Genomic DNA, 21962 nt, shown 5'->3' with positions numbered 1-21962 from the left:
TATTTGCTCTTGATCGCTTATGTGCAACTGCTTGCTTGATCTTTTTTTTTTTTTTTTTATTCCACCCAACCCTTTGACACATGTAACTCATTTTTGTCTTGCTTCATCAAAGAATGAAGTTATCACAAGTGCATAGGAACAGTTACTACAAATGGTATTTGTGTCATCCTTCTACTGGACATCATGCATCAGCACAATCACTTTAAAATGTCAAATAAGAAAGATGCACAATTTGAATTGTTCTTCTATGTGAAGAGATGAGTGTATTTATCAGAAAGATATTTTCAGAGGAAAATTTTAACATCCAGTACATATAGTGTGTATTTGTACTCTTGCTGACTTGAATTGACAAATTATTCAAAATCTGGATTAAATTGTTCATTTTTCTTCAAAAAATGGAAGGGTAACTATTTTAATTATTTAATCAAATGAAAAGTAACAAATTCGGATATTTGCCCCTGATATTAATTACCCTTAGAAACATGATAAGTAACAAAGATTAATTAATATTTTTTACAAATCCTTTAAGGGAGCAAAAAGTGAAAAAGTTGAAGCAGAAGATGAAGGAGAGGTTTCAGATGTGAGTATAGTAACATAAAAATTTAGTTTGGAATACAATTTTCAAACAATGATATAACGGGACAGAAGTAAAGTATTCATTATAAATTATTTATGTCAGAAATGTTGCAAGTTTACAGTCTAGCTGTATAATTACAATAGACTACAAGTTTTTCTGTCTATACTTACCAAAGTTGCAATTCTCATGGGTCTTGTGTACAAAAACAAATTACTGTTAAAACATATTGAGAAAACTGTTGTAAAATGAAACATAAATTAAACTATTTAAATTTTATATTACTGCTAGGTAATTTTTTTTTTTTTTACACAACATTCATCAATATTTTTCATGTTGATCAATTAGAACACGTTTTACAACTTTTAAAGTCGAATAATATCCACATTACAATTCTTTGTGTTTGTATAAGTCAGATACATCAGCTAGTGAGATTTAAAGTGAATAGTTGTGTAAAAGATGATTAGCCATTTGCACTACATAATCCCATTTCCTTATGTGAGAGGTTTAGAAAATTTGTTCTTACAATATCATGAAATGTAGTTACATCCCATTTTCTAAGCTGAGGCAGAGAAAGTTATTGTGTAATAGGAATGGAAAGTGGAGAAACTAATGTCCAATGTTGGACTTTATGGGATTTTGAATACTAATATATTTTACACTGATTCCAATCTGAAAGAAATTAATGGCACTGAAGAAGTTAAATTGCAAAAAAAACACAATGATTGCAATTAAAAAATTTACAACTAACTCTGGATAGACAGAATGCACAGTAGATGGAGATTAATAGTCAGAATGTCATCACCTACTTCATTAAATTGACACTGGCTGGTACAAAAAGTATTAGTTTGTGTGCTTTCTCATTATGCTTGTTGCTTTCTACAGTTTCTTGCTAGTACTGTAAATTGTAAACACATTAGTAATTTTAATGTGTTCTTTCTAGATTCCATCCATTATCAACAGCTTTTTGCTTAAAATTGCATGCTGTTGTTTTTTTGTACTTACAAAAATTGTAAATAAATTTTTAAGTTTTGAATACTGGTGATCGAATTAGAAAAAACTACTATACATATATAATTAATATAAGTTATGTATGAATAATTCTGGGGATAAGATCAAGTTTATAATTTTATACAAACATCTTAATAAAAGTGATCAAACGTATACTTTAAGTACATCTTTACTGTATGAAGGGGGAAATTGTTTGAACTTAATTGCACATGTCCCTTCAGAAGTAGAGAAAAATCAGATTTTCATAGGAATTAAGTTAATTATTGTTTTGCATCAATGGTATTCCAGTGTAAAATAGGCCACAAATTTATTATTTTAAATTGGCATAATTCCAGTTCAACACTCATTTTCTTGAGTCATGACACCAGTCAGTTAAATTTAACAAACCTGAATTAATAAAAAGTAATTGAGAAATCTTAATGGTAGTATTTTAATTATTTAGATATTTGGAGTACTTGGACTCAGTTTTATGCATTAGTTGATTATTTTTAATGAAATGAATTTAATTATAATTTCAGTTAATTAATATTTTATACTACACTATTCTGTGTAAATGATGCTTATCTGTTATTAGTTAACTGCACAGCTCTTCTGAAAATGGGAAAATTAGTCTTGCATAATCATTTATGAGGCCAAAGATTACATGATCAACATGTCTGACTAATTGGTGAAACCAAGTTGTGATATTGTAGGTTTGAAGAAGAGGATTTTATTTATTATTGTCCCGATATTTGCTTGGCACATAAAAACATAAAAATTTCTTTGTTGCTTTATCAGGTATTTTTCTTTATTTCTTTAGGATGATGATTTAGAAGAGGGAGAGGTAAAAGAAAGCTGTAATAGGAAAGCACAACCTCGTCCTATATGTAGGTTCTTTAATAAAGGCCAATGTACTTGGGGAACCTCATGTAGATTTGTTCACCCAGGAATTAATGATAAGGGAAATTACAGTATGTTTGATCCTCCTGGACCTGTTCCTTTGGGCCCTGGAAATATTATGTTTGGGAGTGGACCACCACCTCCATTGATAGGACCTGGTCTTGGCCCTGGACATTTAGGACCACCACCTATGGGGATGATGCCTGTTGTAAGTTTTAGATACATTAGTTATTGATATTAAGTTGTTTCTGTGTGTGTTCTGTGTATAATTATAGATATCTTTCTATCTTATGTATGGGTATGTCTGTATATTACTTAGTTTAAAGGAGAAAAAACTTAACGGTCAGTAATAATGTAATAAAATATACATAGTTTATCCTGCTGTATTAAAATTTTATTGAAAAAGGAAACCCCTTTTCTAAGTTAAGTACATGCAAAATATGTGAGATTAGATACCCCTTGTCCATTCTTTCAACTGGAAATACTTACAAAGTTTTGTTTTTTGTGGGCTGTAGACACTACAAAATTTTTCTCATGCTTTAATCAGGGTTTGTATGAGTTTTGGAAAAAGAGGAAAGCCTCAGAAACTTGTAAGTTCAATTTCCAGGGCTGAACAGGTCTTGGAAGATATGGTGCAGGCAATTTTATTTATAAATAATAATAATAATTAAATATCAGCTGAAAGAATATTTATATTTTTGTTCATTATTCAAAATCATGTTCCTCATGATCCATCATCAATTTGTTTACTTACCAGAAGAAGTGAGTAAACTTTCAGAAGAAATTTGCAGCACTTTCCCAACCCTAAACAAATTTGTCGTTTGCCATCTGAACTCATCTGTTGCAATAGTCACTGGGAAACTAATGGCAATATGGTATTTGATAATTAAAAGTTTAAGTGTAGAACTCTTTTTTTTTTTTTTTTCTCGCATGGTTGGTGTTTTACTGAACACTTACGAATTATCTTATGTTGGGATAGGTACTTATACCTTTTTCTTGTTTACTTCATTGTTGTGCATTCAGGATGATTCAGTCAGCTTTTTATGAGCTGTAATTACATTGATCAGTGTCACATGAATAGTATCACATGCTTTAACATTTCTGGGTGTAGACATGTATATTTTAAATTTATATGTTAATTGTGTGGTGGTGAAAATGTTTATTATTGATTTGTATGATTTTTAGTACAAAGTTTTTATTTAAAAGTTTCATTACTCATTAGTTCTATTGCTTCTATTGGTGAAAATGTTTATTATTGATTTGTATGATTTTTAGTACAAAGTTTTTATTTAAAAGTTTCATTACTCATTAGTTCTATTGCTTCGAATGAGAACTCGTTGGTGTGGATTCCTGTACGTGGTGAGGGGACCTCCCAGGGAAGGTTCTGTTCTTTCAGTTTACTTTCTCTGGGATCTAAACATCCACCCATGTGTTTGCCATGCGTGGTGACCCGTGAAGGGGAGGAAAGGATCCTAGTGGTTGAAGGGTCCATCCCGAACACACCACTTTGGCCTTGAATTCCTGTAAATGGGTGGCCTTGGGATAGCCCCCCTTGGGTCATTTGGCTGGTCCACTTGGGCTAGGGTCAACCAAGCATCAGTGTTGGATGTTCACAACAGATGTTGTGGACATTGTACCAGATGCTGGTATTTGGGTATAGTTCTCACAAATCCCTGGTGTTGCTGCAGTGCCTTTGTTTAACATTGTAGTGTGTCCCCTCATATGGGTCCATGGTGGGTGGGGTCAGTGGGCACCGAAATATTCTTTTTTTTATTATGGATCCTCCAAATAAAAACTTAAATAAAGTAGTGAAAAAAAACCTGATACTCCAGGTGAAAACCTTTTGACAGATATCTAGCACTTCTGTTTTCTCGTCCAATTTCTTAGCCATCAAGACTCGGGCAGAGTGATCACTTCTTTCCTATTGAGCTGATTGTCTCTGTGACTATAATTGTCCCTTTACACTGGTGGAACTCAAAATGCCCCTTCATCAGTCTGGCAGTACATCGGTCAGAACTGATGATGTATACTATGAAATGCTGCACCATCTATCTCCTACTTCTCTTGCTATTTTTCCAATTGTTTTGAACCAAATCTGGCAGGAGAATGTTTTTCCTGATGTCTGGTGCCAGGCTATTTTTTTACCTTTCTCTAAGCCTGGGAAGGATCCCAAGATTCCTTCAAAATACCATCCAGTTGCTTTGATGAGCTGCCTCTGTATGACCTCAGAGAGGATAGTTAATGCTTGTCTTGTTTGGTTCCTTGAATCAAACAACCTCCTCTCGCCCACCCATTGTGGGTTCCAACAACAGCCCCTCGGTGTGGATTCCTGTACGTGGTGAGGGGACCTCCCAGGGAAGGTTCTGTTCTATCTGGTTACCTTCTCTGGGATCTAAACATCCACCCACGTGTTTGCTGTGCGTGGCGACCCGTGAAGGGGAGGAAAGGATCCTGGTGGTTGAGGGGTCCAACCCTAACACACCACTTTGGCCTCGAATTCCTGTAGACGGGCAGCCTTTGGGTGGGCCCCCTTGGGTAAATCGGCTGGTCCACTTGGGCTAGAGTCAACCAAGTACTAGTGTTGGAAGTTCTCAACGGGTGTTGTGGACATTGTGCCTGATGCTGGTGTTTGGGTATAGTGCTCACGAAACCCTGGCATTGCTGCATTGTCCTTGCATGACTTTGTAGTGCATCCCCTTGTAGGGCTCCATGGTGGGTGGGGTCAGTGGGTACCGAAATTTTTTCCTTTTCCTATGGATCCTTCAAAAAATTTAAATAAAATTGTAAAAAAACAGTCAATGGGTAAGCGACCACGTCTTGAATACTCAGAACAGCAATCTTCAACATCAATAACACACATACCTCATTTTCTTATATTACATTCTCTTTCGGAAAAACCTTTAGGGCAAATGTCCCCTTTTTTTATTCAAAAGGGACTAGAGGGACTTGCTGGCTCTCCAAAGTCAGTAAAGAAACTTGATCTGGTGACATATTAGTTGAAACATCCACATCCCAACACAGTGAACTCCTCTTGAATTCAAAGGCAATTGGGGATATACCTATTGAGGTTACACCCCATGCTACCTTGAATTCTTCACGAGGAGTTATTGTTGAAAGGGATTTGAAGAACGTTCCCAAGTCAGAGATTCTTGCTGGTCTCTCCACTCAAGGAGTTTCTGCAGTGAGGCATCTCCACTGCAAAGATGGAGTTACACTGCCAACAAATACCCTCATTTTAACATTTACTTCACCGTGCACCTGCCACCATCAAGGCAGGTTATCTCATTGCAGGGTTCGACCATACATACCAAACCCTCTTGATGTTTCCAATGTCAGAGATTCGGCCAATCAAAGACATCTTGTCGTGGTTCCCTGACATGTGCTCGTTGTGGAGGCAAGGACCACGATGCCTATGACTGTGACATGAACCCACATTGCGTAAACTGCAATGGTTCTCACCCTCTTACTTTCATTCTTGCCCAAAATGATTGGAGGAAAAAGAGGTGCAGCGTTTGAAAACGACACACAACATTAGTTATCCTGAGGCTCGGAAATTGCTGTCCACAACTCCATCTCGGACATATGCTACTGCATTTCATTCCACAACTACAGTGGGAGTGCAGACAGATCTCTCTGTGCCTCCAAGAGAATCGTTTTCAAAACAAATGAAAAGCCTTTTGACCTCCGTGGTTAAAAGGTTGATGAATCGACTTCCACACCCATCTCTGTTCCTCCCATACCTTCCAACAAACCTCAAGATCCCGTCCTTCAGTTTCAAATACAGGCATTTCTTCTGATACATCTTTTTCTCCCACCACAAGAGACAAAACAATTATTCGTTCGCATCCTCAGTCACTGGATTCCCCTTCCAATAACAAAAACCTGCCCACCCAACCCAGAGCAGGATCCATGGAGGTTGATAGACCTCCTCCGACTAAAGACAGTAAAGAAAAAAGACATGGTCGTAAACCGAAGGGTTCTCCAGCCACTTCACCTACCCATTCTTAAAAATGGCCACCTTGATACAATGGAACTGTCGAGGTTTACATTCTAATCTGGATGATATCAAAACGCTGATTGCTTCCTACCATCCTGTTTGTCTTTCTTTACAAGAAACATTTCTCAAAACTGCTGACACTGTCTCCATTCGGCAGTTTTCTCTGTACAGAAATGACAGGTTGTGTGATGGTCGAGTACATGGAGGGGTGGCACTGTTGGTTGATCAACACGTGCCCACCCTGTCTTTGTCACTCAACACACCCTTGGAGGCTGTAGCCATCCGTGTTTCCTTGGGTCATACCATCACTGATTGTTCTCTGTACCTGTCCCCTGGGGAGACATATGATCAATCAGATCTTGATGTTCTCGTTGAACAGTTGCCATCTCCATTTCTAACCCTAGGGGATTTTAATGGACATCATCCCATCTGGGAAGTGCTATTATTGATGGGAGGGGCGATCTGTAGAGCGGATGCTCTCTGATCACAATCTTTCTCTTTTCAATACTGGTTCTTTCACTTACTTTCATGCACCTAGTCAGTCCTTTACCGCTATTGATCCTTGATCCTTCAGTTTGCTCCCCTTCATTATTCTTCCATTTTTCATGGAGGGTTGACAGTAATCCACTAGGCAGTGATCATTTTCCGATCCTATTCAGAGAGACTGGCCGTTGTCGATGCCACCCTACTCGCGTGCCCCAGTGGAAGCTGGATCAGGCAGACTGGTCCACTTTCACTGCTCTCGCAGAACTTGATCCTGCCATCGTAAATCAGCCATCAATAGACGACTGTGTAGCAGCGGTAACTGACTGTATTACACATGCAGTTGCTCAGTGTATTCCTAAACCTCGACACGTTTTCCATGATATCCTCGTCCGTGGTGGAATCCTGCTTGCCACTTAGCACGGAAGGCTCAAAAGCGTGCCTGGGATACTTTTCGTAGATATCCCACACTTTCAAACCGGGTTGCTTTCCAACGGGCCAGTGCACATGCTCGGTGGGTAAGACGTCAAAGCCAGAAGGAATCTTGGATTAAGTTCACAACCAGCATATCTTCTACCACCCGTTCCAAGATCATATGGGACAGGATTGAAGGTTAATGGGCACTACAATTCTGTCCCCTCTCGATCTTACTCTCTGATGGTCAGGAGGTGACTGATGTTGGAACATCGCTAACACTCTAGGTGAAAGCTTTTGCGGGTATCTAGCACTTCTGCTTGTTCCTCCACCTTCCTGGCCATCAAGACTCGGGCAGAGCGATCACCTCTTTCCTTTCAAACTGACTGTTTCTTTGACTATAATTGTCCCTTTACCGTGGTTGAACTAAAAATGGCCCTTCATCGGTCTGCCAGTACGTCTGTTGGACCTGATGATATTCATTATGACATGCTGCACCATCTATCTCCTGCTTCTCTTGATGTCCTTCTGATTGTTTTCAACTGGATCTGGCAGGAGAATGTTTTTCCTGATGCCTGGTGCCAGGCTATTATTTTACCTTTCTCTAAGCCAGGGAAAGATCCCAAGATTCCTTCAAACTACCGTCCAATTGCTTTGACGAGCTGTCTCTGTAAGACATTAGAAAGGATGGTTAATGCTCGTCTTGTTTGGTTCCTTGAATCAAACGACCTCCTCGCCCACCCAGTGTGGGTTCCGTCGACAGCACTCCACCACAGACCACCTAATTCGTCTTGAAACATTTATCAGAGAAGCTTTTCTCAACCGCCAACATCTTGTATCAATATTCTTTGACATAGAGAAGGCTTACGACGCAACATGTAGGTATGTCGTTTTACGAGACCTCCATACATATGGGTTACGTGGCCATCTACCCATGTTTATTAAAAAATTTTAATGGACAGGAGATTCCAACCGTGTGGATTCGACACTTTCCCGTTCTTTTGTACAGGAACTTGGAGTCCCTCAAGGCTGTGTATTGAGTGTTACACTCTTTAGTATAAAGATAAATGCCATCACTGAACAACTCCCTCTCACTGTTGTGAATGGGCTGTATGTCGACGACTTTCACATCTCATATCAGTCGTCAAACATGAGATATGTTGAGCGGCAACTACAAACTGCCCTCAATTGTGTATGGAAGTGGACTCTAGCGAACGGCTTTAATTTCTCTCTCTCCAAAACTGTATGCATGCACTTTTGCCGTCGACGGGGTATTCACCCTGATCCTGAACTTCATATCGGTGAAGTTTTGCTGCCAGTGGTCCCGGAGACCAAGTTCTTGGGGCTTATTTTTTATCGTAAACTGACCTTTATACCACACTTAAAGCAGCTTCGGGTCAAATGCACAAGAGCACTGAACATCCTCCGTGTTCTTTCTTCTACCAGTTGGGGGCAGATCGCTGTTCAATGTTAAAGGTATATCGTGCTCATATTAGATCGAAACTCGATTATGGATCAATGGTCTATGGCTCTGCCAGACCCTCAGCCTTAAAGATGCTGGACCCCATTCATCACCAAGGACTTCAACTCTGCACTGAGGCTCTCCGTACCTCTCCAGTTCAAAGTATATACATTGAATCTCATGAACCTTCTCTACACCTTCGCCGTTTGCAACAATCTTTACAATATACTTCGAAACTTCATTCCTTACCAAAGCATCCCACATGGAAATGTGTTTTCCTTCCTCGGTGGGCAGTACTTTTTCAGAACAGACGATCTGTCTTTGCTCCGTTTGGCCTTCGCATCCAGGCGCAATTAGATGAATTGGGTCTGTCCTTGGATAACATTGCAGATTCCACAGGTCGGCCCATCCCACCATGGCTTATTACAGCCCCAAAATGTGACCTTTCTTTCAGTCACCTAAAAAAGGCAGATACTCCAGATTGGAATTACCATCTTTTATTCAATGAATATCTTTCAAACAATCATTCAGTTCCCATTTATACAGATGGTTCCAAATCAGGTAATTCAGTGGGCTCTACTATGGTTTGCTATGGGTCAGTAGTTGCGCGCAGAATCCCTTCTACAGCTTTTGTGTTCACTGCTGAACTGTATGCCATATCTCATGCCCTGGATCATATTGCAGCTGAGCAGTACTCCAACTGCACTATTTATACTGATTTGCTTAGTTCTATACTTGCCTTGGAATCGCTACACATTAGCTCACATCCTATTCTCGCTGATATTCGAAACCGACTGGCCCATTTCTCATTAGCAGCTACTTCAATCCAGTTTTTCTGGATACCAGGCCATGTTGGTATTCGTGGGAACGAGCTTGCAGACATGGCAGCTAAATATGTCTGCTTCAGCACCATCACTCCTATGCCTATTCCGTACATGGACTATGGTGTTGTCTTCAAGGCTTGGCTGCGTGCCAGCTGGCAGTTCACTTGGAGTGAGCAACGCGACAACAAACCTTTTCAAATCAAACCCAAAATTGGACTTTGGCCATCTAGCTTCCGTAAAGTTCGGAAGGAGGAAGTTGTTCTCACTAGGCTACGCATTGGTCACGGTTTTTTAACTCATCATTTTCTTTTATCTGGAACTGATGCACCAATGTGTAGTTTGTGTAACACTCAAATCACTATCAGCCATGTTTTACTTTCTTGCCATCGTTACAATTCTCAACGACGGCAATATTTTAATCATATTTTTTCCCAGGGTCAGTCTGTAACATTGGACAGAGTTATTGGTGATGGTGACTCTGTCCACCTTGATAATGTTTTTAATTTTTTAATGGCCATTAATCTTTTTAATCTCATTTAAGTGTTGCATATTTATTCATTACACCTTTTTAATTGTGGTTCCTTTTTTACTGTTTTAATCTCTCTCATTCAATTTGACATTGGACAATGGCCAGAACATTACATAACTGGATACCAGGACTGGAAAGGCCAACTTCAGGTGACTAACGCTACTTTTTGAACTATCCGTTTGAACTACTCGTTAGTCGTTCTGGCGAGTTGTTATTATACTTTTGCTGCATATCATTTCACACTTTTACTACTTTACTTTTTAGTACTGGCCATATTGACTCATAACCCGGAACCAGGACTGGAAAGACCAACTTCAGGTGATTGACGGTGGTTCATTATGATCATTACCTTTTTTGCTAGAGTAAATACCTTACAACTTCTTATACTCTGCCTTCTATCTTAACATTGTAGACTAGGTGTCAACATTGGTTTTATACTTTTTTGTTTTACCTTCATTTCCATTTATGTCTATTGCTACATTTATTTATTTATTTTTTTTATTTTTTATTTTTTTTACATTTTTACCGAATGTCTAGCGCAGATAGCCTCGCTGCTTTGTGCCATAAAACACTAAATCAATCAATCCATCAACAGAGCTGGACCACCTGATTCTACATGAAACGTCAATCAGAGAAGCCTTTTTGAAACATTATCATCTTGTATCAATATTCTTTGACATTTAGAAGGCTTATGATACAAGATGGAGGTGTGGCCATTTGCCCATTTTTATTAAAAAATGTTAATGGACAGTCAATTCCAAGTTTATGGGGGTTCGACACTTTCCGTTTCTTTTCTACAGGAACTTGGATTCCCTCAGGGTTGTGTTTTGAGCATCACACTTTTCAGTATAAAGATTAATGCCATCATTGAACAACTCCCTCTTACTGTTGCAAACGGTCTTTATCTCAACGACTTTCACATCTCGCCAGTCATTGAACATGAGGTATATTGAGTGGCAGCTACAAACTGCCCTCAATCATTTACTGACGTAGACCATGGCCAACAGCTTTAACTTCTCTCTCTTTAACACCATTTGCATGCACTTTTGCCACCAACAGTGTATTCATCATGATCCAGAACTCCATATCAGTGAAGTTGTGCTGCCTGTGGTCCCTAAAACAAAGTTCTTGAGACTTATCTTTGACCATAGGCTGACCTTTATACCACACACTAAGCAGCTACAGGTCAAATATACAAGAGCACTGAGCATCTTCTGTGTCCTTTCTTCCACCACTTGGGAGCAGATTGATGTTCTATGCTAAAGATATATCATGCTCTTGATTGAAACTCAACTAAGGGTTACTGGTCTATGGCTTTGTCAGGACCTCGGCATTGAAGATGCTGGATCCCATTCATCATCAAGGACTTCGGCTCTGCACCAGTTTTTCTGCACTTCCCCAGTTCAGAGCTTATACACAGTCTCATGAACCTTATTTGCACCTCCTCCATTTGCAACTGTCTTTAGTGTATGCTTCAAAACTTTATTCTTTACCAAAGCATCCCACCTGGGGTTGTGTTTTCCTTTCTCAGTGGGCCATACTTTTTCAGAACAGATGATCTGCCATTGCTCCTTTTTGCCTTTTTGTTCAGGTACAGTTGGATAAATTGGATTTGTCCTTGGATTACATTGCTGTATCCACTGGTCAGCCCATCCTACCATAGCTTATTACAGTCCCCAAATTTGACCTATCTTTAAGTCATCTGAGAATAGCAGACACTAAGTAGAGTCATTTAAAAGAATAAAAAGTGATGGCTCTGTGTCCTAGGAAAAAAGATGCATGTTATCCTGTCTTTGAAGGTGCTTGCAAAACTTCTGGAGTTTTGTTCTTAAACAAGTATACTAACCTGATCCATCTTTAACTGGTGAACTACAGAACCTGTTGTTACTAAACCTGGCATATATAGCCTTAATATCCCCTTGTGAGAGACACAGGAGGGTAACCATTTGATCCTTGTGTCTCTTCTGTGCATTGAATAAATACATCAGTTAGTCTTGTTTAAATGAAAAAACCAAGTATATCATAACAGAGTTTTCATTGCAACATACATTTATAATAGTGTAAATATTAATCATACTTGGGTACAAAATATATATATTATTCTTATTGGCATTTATTGGGTCTACATTCTGTAATTAACTGATATGAAAACCCTTTGAGTATTAGTTTGACATCATTATTTACTCATTCAGAATATCTTTACAAATATAATACATTTAAGTGTTTAATCTTTTTGTTGATTTTTTTTGCACCTTCACTTCTTTATTTTCATTTACAATAACAATTTGAACATGAAACTTAAAACAGTATAAAGTAATACTTATCCAGCAAAACATTAAAACTAATGCAAGAAACTTTTACTGTCAAGTTTAAGAATAAATTTGTATGTCATTATTCGTATCTACATTTAAGGTTACACTTTCTTGATAATTAAGTCACAATATATTCACAAAAGATCAATATCCCTTAAATTATTAGAATTTTTAGAAACATGACTGAAGAAATAATTTTTACAACAAAACCAGATTTAATTAATCAAAGACTTGTAATATTTTTTTCAAATATCTCATCTTAATTTTTTATACTGTAAGCTTTCTGCATTTAGCATGTCTTCTAATTATATTTTAAAAACCTAATAAAGCTATTCAGTTGATACATTAATACATTCTAATAGTATGATTTCATAATCCATGCACAAGTTTTAAATATTTATTGTTGTAACTTTTTGTTAGCCTAGTGGTACAGATTTGCATCCTTTTCCTCCACCTCCTCCACCATTCATAGAAGAACTTCCTCCTCTTGAATCAGCGTGGGAAAGAGGTTTGCGGCATGCCAAAGAAGTGAGTTGCTATATTTTGATATCTGATACTGTCATCAGTAGACCACTGTATTTCATTACAGTGCAACTGAATTATTATTTGACAAAAATATGAGAAAGTTATGAATGTAGAGTAATATACTATTTAGCTAGCTTTTAGAGCTGTCTGTAAAGAACTAAAATTGTTTCATATTATGTTATTTGATTTTTGGCTTTAACATGGATTTTTCTGGATACATATACAGTTGAAGAATTTGCAGGAAGAAGAATGAATGTTTGATGTTTGTCTCTACTAAACAGCATATTTTACATAGTGTATATTTGGCCAGAATCTGTGATGCGTGTTAACTCCTACTTATAACTACTGCTAGCAGTTAAAAAATATTTGCCAAAGTTTTCTTGTGTAAGAAAATACTTTCTTGATTTGTAAACTTTTGAGTGTCTTATTCAAATTCTATTGTTTTTGAATGAGCAGATTATAAAATGTTTTTTGTGTGTGTGTAAGTTACATTGATTGAGCTTTTATATTGCATGAAGGATGTGTTATAAAATATACTGAACTTTGTTAAGTGACAGCTAGAAGCCTTTATAGGAGAGAACAGTTTGTGAAGGAAAATATTATTCTTTTTCAAAAGCAGCATAAAGTTAAAGATGTGTGTAGTATACTTATTTGTCACATAAATAAGCATCTAAGGTTAGGTGTGTTTATATTATGTGAGTTCAGTCAGGTTTCTTTTAACTTTTTGTCAGCTGATGAAGAGGGCCAATTATAGAAAAGAACAAGAACCAGATTTTGAAGAGAAGAGATTAAATCTCTCTCTTGACATTAATGACAGATTTCTTGATTATGATAAAGAAAATGATTTTTTATGGGAGAAGTCCTCCAAGAAAGCATGGAGATGAAGTGATGCACTATGGGTTTGTATTTTGAGTTGATATTGTTTTTATAAGCATTGTGTATTTAATTTTTTTAATTAAAAGTTAAGAACTATATCGAGAACCAGTATAAAAATTGTCCAGTTACAGATAATTGGTTTGCAGTGAGTTACTTAATTAGTCATTCTTCTAATCAGTGGCTTTTGAGATGACTTTAAGTGTAACTATAGGTATGGACAACCCTTTCACATTTAATATTATAAACTCTACCAACCCCTAGACCTCAGATGCTGGTGAATTTAAATTAGATATGGGTGTAATAATTTAATAATAATAATAATTAAAAAAAGCAACAAAGATAAGTTTTCAGAAGTATCATAAGAATGAGTTTCCTTGAATAAAAATAATACACTTAGGGCAATTTTCATTCCTGTCTTTGCCTTTTACAGGCCTGTGATTACTGTCTACACTCATTTTCAAGCTGTGGTGTATAATGTGTAGTTTCATAACTAAACTCTTAAAATTGATTAGAGAAGTGAAAACACACACAGACTTTTGCTGTATCTTGATTGTTAATTGTCACATGTTAAGTTCTTGATAGACAATTTAAATTGATATTTGGTAATTTTATGCATATCTTAAGCAAGTTAACATAGGAATGTTTGGAACTTTTTTAAAAATGCATGAAACAATTTTTACACAGTTTGTAAGAGATTAAAATATGAATAATAACCAGAAATTATATTAACATAAAAAATTATCATGTATTATCATTTCTATTCATATTTTAATTCATGAAGGGTTTGAAATTCACTTGTTTGTATTCTTAATCATCCAGTTACTTAGATATCAACTAGTTTTAATTAACCATTTTATTACCAGTAATCAAATTGCCATTTTTTAAATAGATAAATCAACACAAAATTACTAGTGAAGTAGTGACTAAAGTTCTGTTATTGTCTTTTATGTTACCAGGCTTAAAAATGAAAGAAGTGGTTTACAATCCTTAAAAGAATTCCCTCTCTTTCATGAAAAGAGGTTAGAATTTTATGAAATTTGAGATGATGAATCCTCAACTTTGAACTTATGCATTGTTAAAATAGATAACACCAATTTATATTAATTCTTTGTGTACTGTTTAGGGAATATGGTAATATGGCTGGTAATTTCAAACCATTAGAAAGAGAGGCTCGGGATTTCTGGCGAGGTCGTTATGAAAATTTTGAGATACATTGGTCTAGACCAGAATTTGAACACAGGGTAAACCCATGTTTATTACAGTTGTGTTTTAACACTTCCTTTCAATTTTATAATGTGGAAAATAGCTTAAAAGTATTACATTTGAATGTGTAGACCTTGCTTGTGAAAACTAGTGTATTAGTATTTTATCACTACACATTTGTCAGTTTTCTGGTTTGTTTATTGTTTTAAATGCTTATAAACATTTCTCTTGATAACTTCTAAAACTTATTAGCAGCTGGATGGGAAGATGTTTACTGTTTTATTTGTTATTTACTTAAGATGACATAAAAACTATAGTATTTGAACAATTTTTCTGAAGTGATTTGTTAAAGTAGTAGTTTATATTCTTGAATGGGCATCCTTTTGACATATATTTTTCTAATAGGGACCTCGAGATAAAGAAAGACCAAAGAATTACAGGTACCCTTATGACAGAGAAAAGTAAGTTAACCATTATTCTTAATGAAATTGAAAGTAATTGTGTGAATTATATTTTGAAGTTTTAACTTAGGTAATTCATAGTCATACTATTTTCTTATCTCTTTGAAACAAATTTTATTTTTTTCAATTCCTTGGCTCTTTAACCTATATATGTAAGATTTTAATCAATTTATTTGCTCAGGGCCTCTCATCTGAGCCCAGAAAGAGAAAGGTGGAAACATAATAGGAATAATGAGGATAATTTACCTAGAACAAGAGGAGATGAGTGGAGAGATCCTTGGAGAAGGTGAGGTCATATAAAGAATAAATGAATTGTTAAAAAGGGTTTCCTTGGTACACACTACAAGGAAGGTACAGTATGGCTGTTCTCTATTGTTAAAATGTTAAGGGGAATTCAAGTCACCTTTGGACTTTAATTGTGTTTTTTTTTTATTATTAAACCCTAAACAATGAATGAAATGCCTTAATAGCATTTAGCTGTTACTGTATTTATAGCTAAATGATTTTAACCAAATTGTAACTGGTATATGTATACAGTAGTATAAAGTACTGTTAATTTTGAAGAATTCAATTTTTCTGGGTATTGTAGGTTTTAGTTTAAGTCAAAGTTATGTGGTGTCTGAAATAATGTAAGGCTAACTTGTACAATTTCGAAAATTATTTTTTTAGATCAAAATCTCCAAAAGACCGAAGAAGCCAATCAAGAGGTAGATCTCATCAATCTTATTCTTCTGGAACGTCACATTCTTCAAAGTAGGGGTACCATATTAATTCAAATAAAGAGTTGTTATAAATTAATACATATAATATATGTAAGAAAATACAGAAAATAAAGACTTATGTTCTTGTAAAGATTTTAAAGTATATTACTAAAAATATTGTGTAGACTGAATTTCTGTTGTATTTTTCCCTGAAATGGGTCAGTGGTGTAGGTCTCTGAGTTTACACTCATAAAAAATGAGTTTCAATATCCATGTAGACACAGCACATTGTGTAGATTTGTGTTTTTCTACATTTTATTACTTACTGTTATATACATAACACTTAAAAGGATTTAGAACTTAAATTCTGTTTTAACATTAACACTATGCATAGTATCCTGTAATAAGAATAAATGGTGGTATTCAGTAACTACTGATGAAAAGTTAATTAATAATCATGCAAATATTCAACAGTTATTTATTTTATTGTTTACTGTTTGTGTTTTCTAGATCATCACGTTTTTCATCCTATAGTTACTCACGTAGTTCCAAAAGCTCTGTATATAGTACTGGAAGAAGGAGGTAATTTTTGAGTATTTTATATCAACTTGTTTCTGTAGTTCTAAGTAGTTAACCTATCAAGAAGGCATCAATGCATATTGACCCCCAGTGGCTCAGCGGAATGTTTGCAGACTTGCAACGCTTAAATTCGGGTTTTGATACACATGGTGGGCAGAGCACAGATAGCCCATTGAATAGCTTTGTGCTTAAATCAAAACAACAACCAATGCATATTTTCTCATTTTATATAGAAATATTAATTTTCTTTTTTACTCAATGTCTAAAAACTGAAATTTTGCAACATTTTATTTTGTGTAACTTGAAAAGTGCAAAATGTTTAAACTTTATGTAGTTTCAATGAGTATTGCATAAAGCCCTTACAAATTTGTTTCTCCATTTTTGATTACAAGATTATTTATCCAGTCCATGACATTCTTTACAACTACTTATTCAAGGTTTTACTTGTGTAAAATTTACATTTTTCTAATGACTCTTTACAAGAAACCTGATTTTATTATACCACCACATGTGGGTTAGATAGTAACAGTGTATCTTAGCCTCCAAACAAAATTTAACCAGTGGCTAAACATGATTGGATAGAAAACATTCTTGTCTATCTACATAATAGCAACATTGATTAAGCAATACTATTAGATTTCCAAAAAGGAAGATAAGTGAGAAGCAGAAGTTTTTTTGATGATTGTTTTGTGTTTTTTTCATGGTAATATTTTTTGTATTATGTACGTATGTTTTAAGAATATTCTTGTCTGAGAAGGCGAGGATATTTAGGTTAAATGAGCACCAACCTATGAGTTCTGTGACAACAGACTATTTACATGATAGAAGAGGTTACTCTTTGTTTTAGTGTGTCAGTAAGTATATTATTTCTTGAACAACACAGACAAATACAAGAACTCCTTAATTATAGAAAACAAATTATAATTATTATTGCAAAACCAAACTTATTCAAAAATATAGTTGCAATAGTTACACTTATATTATTACAGACTGAAAATTCAAGTTCAATTAGTGTTTCTACCATTAAATGCTTTTTCTGTTTATCTATATGTTTTCTATTTTTGCATCTACATAACTGTTTTGATGGGTAAAGGTAATAAATATAAGTTAATTGATTCTGTTTCTTTTGTTTTTATGTTTCATAGTTACTATATGTAAAGGCTTTTATGAAGAACCAAGAAAATAAATATACTGTTATTGGAATAATCGAAATATAACTGCAAAAATTATCTGTAGAAAATAAGTGCTGGATACCATTATGTGATTTTAGGCACACAAATAAGAAAAACTGAAACAAAGAATTCAGAACTTCAAAATGAAAGTGTTTCAAAACAAAATTTCCAAAAATTCACAACTTAAAATATGATATGCAAATAACAATGAGCATTTTTAATGTTTTTAATCAAAATCTATAGACTATGTAGAAAGTGTTTACCAGATTTCATGCAGTTAAGTTGAGCATTTTAAATATAAGATAAAAACATTAGTTTGGATAGGATGAATTTTGTTTTCTTGCAGATGTACGTGAACATTTGTTTGAGTGGTTATATAATTTAAATGTTTTTTTTCTCATGTATAAGATAAATGTTTATCAATTATGTCTTAAGGAATGAAATTGGTACTTAGAACATGAAAATGGTTATCATATACTTTGTTACAGCCCTCATCAACGTTCATTCTCAAAGTCGCATTCTAGGTCACCATACTCCACCTTGCCTACTAAACCTCAACCTGAATTTAGATCCAAAAGACAAACTCCTCCCACTAGGTGAGCTTAAAGTAAAATTATTTTACTCTTGTCATCATATCTCATAAATTAAACCTTTACATGTAATAGTGTGGGCTTTATTTTGATGTTGTTCTTATCTCATTATTACTACTAAAATATTTATTGGTAATAATGCTTTCTGTGAAGTGAATAACTATTTTCTTAAAAAAATTTCAGGAAACATTGACTCAAATTCTCTATGTGCATAAAAGTTACATTATATGTTTAGATGCTACCTTTGTTTATTAATTGTTAAAGTCATGATGATATATTTTAACAAAGTTCGGTGTTGCTTATTTTCTTGGCAATGTTGTTTAAGTTGAATACAAATATTTTTTATAACAACTTCTATTTCTCTCTCTCTTTTTTGGCCCAGCAATTAATGCACTTGACTCATAATCTGAGGGTCACAGGTTTGAATCCCCATCACATCAAACATCCTAGCTCTTTCAGCCATTGGGGCATTATAATGTGGTAGTCAATCCCACTATTCATTGGTAAAAGAGTAGCCCAAGAGTTGGTTGGTGATTAACACTAGCTGCCTTCCCTCTAGTCTTACACTGCTAAATTAGGGGCAGCTAGCTCAGAGAATGTGCTCGTGTAGCTGTGCACAAAATTAAAAAAATGAACAAACTCTGTTTGTTTTCTATATATAAAAGTGGGAGAACTTGTTTGTTTTTGTATAACATTTGTATATATTATTAAAATCATATGAGTACAAAATGTTTTAATCTTGTAAATGATGTCTGTTGTCAGCATTTTTGTTGTAATTATCTCGTTCAGTGTGTATTTGGTGACTATTTGACTTGGAATACAAAATTTTGCCATTTCATAGGTTTTTTATTTCCCACTTGTGTTTTCCTCTGTAATAATTCATTAGTTGTTATTTATTTTGGCTAATTATCAGAGGTACTGTCCTTTTTTTTTTATCAGTCATTGTGGTTAAATTGTATTGATGAACCGTCTACCCATGATGCGAATTTTGTAAATTAGATAGTTTTTAACACTGTTCATTTAGTAGTTTCTTTTAGTGATTATTTCCATGTATAGCATGAGTGACTTGTATGTTAGCATGTATACTTTGTAAATTAGATTGTTTTAAACACTGTTTATTTAATTGTTTCTTTTAGTCTGACAACTTCCAGATACAGCATGAGTGAATTGTATGTTAGCATTTATGAATTTTATATTTATACATCTAGTGGACTTTCCTTATGTACTCTTTCCCTTTGAGACAGAATAATGCTTTTGGTTTCCTAACCTAATTAGGTGCTCGTGTAATTTTAACAATGCCTATATTTATTACTTTTTTTTCATGTGATCTAGCTGTTGTGGCATCATTAGATTTCCTTTGGTACATGACCACAGGATTTTTTGTGGTGGTACTTGCTCTCCAACTTCAGGAATGTGTACATATTATTAACTCCCTTGTATTTACCTCCAGTCTGGTTACATTTTCTCGAATATGTAATCCAGTATAGGTTTTTAAATGTTGATTTTGTAAGTTTCTGAATATTGTAGCAATATAATAAAACTGACATTATACAGAATGTAATTGTGGGCTATTGTTGTTTTCAAAATTGAACAAGATACTGTGCTGAAATATTTCATGATTTATCTTTTCTTTGACCTCTATTCTTTAATTAAAATCTCTTCTCAAAACTGTGTGAACTTTTAATTGTCTGGTTGTTTAATTTCTATTACAATTTTAAGTTGTGTAGATAAATGTCCCTTGTTTCTGGGTCATAAAAATGTTGTAGTATGGGTTGTGTTTCACTTTAAATATTCATATCTCATTTTTGGTGTGATGATCAACTCCATAGAAAGCTTTCTAAAATTCAACATGAGTTAGTTACTTATGTTTTGGTAAAAGTTCAGGTCCATGTCTGTCTTCTTACCTATCTGGAAGTTGGACACACAAAATCTGTGGTCTGCTTTCCTAATCTATCATGTTGATAGTGTGATGTTAAACTCTAAGAACATATAAATATTATAATAAGAAAGTGGGAAATATTTTGTTTTAACTAGATCATGTTTTTTCCTTTAGACCTCCTGTCAGACAGCAATATAGATCACGACCTTTCTCAACCTATGAAAGAAAGAAAGTCCCACAACCACAGCAGTCTACTTTGCCTCTCCCTCTTTCAAGAGAAGGATATGACAAACAAAAAGACTTTCAAAGGTAAGAGATTGTTACCCTTCAGAAAGACATTTTTATACTTCATACTTTCTTTTTCTACTGGAAATTATATTTAAAAATTTGGATATCTTCACACCTTGAATCCCTTTGTAGAAATAGGAAAGATTGTTTGTTGGAAATTGAATATGAAGAGTTTTGATATTTTTGAAAGAATGTCATAAGTAATTTTTAGCTTGCATGTTTATTATTCAGAAACGTGTGAATATTTCAGATTTAACATGATATCCCTGCTATTAAAGGTAGTGGGCTTTTGTTATTGGAATATTATTAATTATTTTTTAGGGTTTTAAGCATCTGTGCTACTTTCAGTTTTCATGTACATGATAAAAATATGTTATAATAAAATGGTGTAACTTTTTAAAATTGTAAGCAACCTTTCACCATATAGACTGAGAAGAATCAAAGGCAGAAGTGTTAGTGGAAGTAGTAGATCAAGATCTCGCTCGCTTAGCAGGTAAGATATCAATTTAAAATATTTAATTGTTGACAGCAGGTAAGAGAGCAATTTAAAATATTTCATTGTTGGCAGCAGTAAGATAAGAATTTAAAATATTTCATTGTTGACAGCAGGTAAGATAGCAATTTAAAATAGTTCATTGTTGACAACTGTCACAAAATTTCTAACAGTGCAAATTATTGTTTCATGATATTAAAAAATAAGCGAGAGTGAAAGTATACAGTCATTGTACTTCATGTATTTTATACAATTCAATAAAGTTATTTTTCTTGTAATAGTTTACATTGTATCTAATGGACGGCTGATGTTCAAAAATGACATAAAAATGTAAAACATATCTGAAAACATAAATGTTTTGTGATATTCTGATAAAATATAGTTTCTTTGTATTAGATCAACTTGTTCACTTGTACACACACCATCTCAGTTAAACTCCAGGTCCTTCTCACGTTCTCGTAGTATAAGCATGAGTAGTGTTTCCTCAGCTTCGAGCAAGAGTTCACAGTCTTCTGTCAGATCAGAAAAGGCTCAGAAGACACTTGCAGGGTATAGTTTGCTTGACAAACAGGGTGAGTAGAAATGATAATTGTTTGCTGCTGCTTGACCAAGATAACCATCAGAATATACAATTGCTCTATTAAAGAATTGATAATAATTTTTATGTTTATTTTTAAATTAGAATATAAGCTAATGTTAAGACACTGTGA

General features: G+C 34.7%; 1 protein-coding gene across 5 annotated transcripts in view; it reads left to right on the top strand.

Moving 5' to 3' along the window:
• Positions 1-21962, top strand: part of LOC143257587 (uncharacterized) — a 55974-nt gene that overhangs the window by 26470 nt on the left and 7542 nt on the right. For 3 of the 5 annotated variants that reach the window (XM_076516862.1, XM_076447816.1, XM_076517412.1), the window contains exons 3-15: positions 530-580; positions 2385-2672; positions 12906-13013; positions 13742-13909; positions 15010-15127; positions 15495-15550; positions 15732-15836; positions 16220-16303; positions 16762-16833; positions 18491-18598; positions 20646-20780; positions 21187-21252; positions 21649-21824. In XM_076516862.1, the coding sequence (XP_076372977.1) occupies positions 13821-13909; positions 15010-15127; positions 15495-15550; positions 15732-15836; positions 16220-16303; positions 16762-16833; positions 18491-18598; positions 20646-20780; positions 21187-21252; positions 21649-21824 (1009 nt within the window). In that variant the 5' untranslated portion in view covers positions 530-580; positions 2385-2672; positions 12906-13013; positions 13742-13820. Of the gene's footprint in view, positions 1-529; positions 581-2384; positions 2673-12905; positions 13014-13741; positions 13910-15009; positions 15128-15494; positions 15551-15731; positions 15837-16219; positions 16304-16761; positions 16834-18490; positions 18599-20645; positions 20781-21186; positions 21253-21648; positions 21825-21962 lie in introns of those variants that run through there. The other 2 variants (XM_076449425.1, XM_076448646.1) reach the window with 2 other exon arrangements.

Source organism: Tachypleus tridentatus, chromosome 1, assembly GCF_004210375.1.
Source record: "Tachypleus tridentatus isolate NWPU-2018 chromosome 1, ASM421037v1, whole genome shotgun sequence".
Lineage (NCBI taxonomy): Eukaryota > Metazoa > Arthropoda > Merostomata > Xiphosura > Limulidae > Tachypleus > Tachypleus tridentatus.
This window is presented reverse-complemented; position numbering and strand designations above follow the sequence as displayed.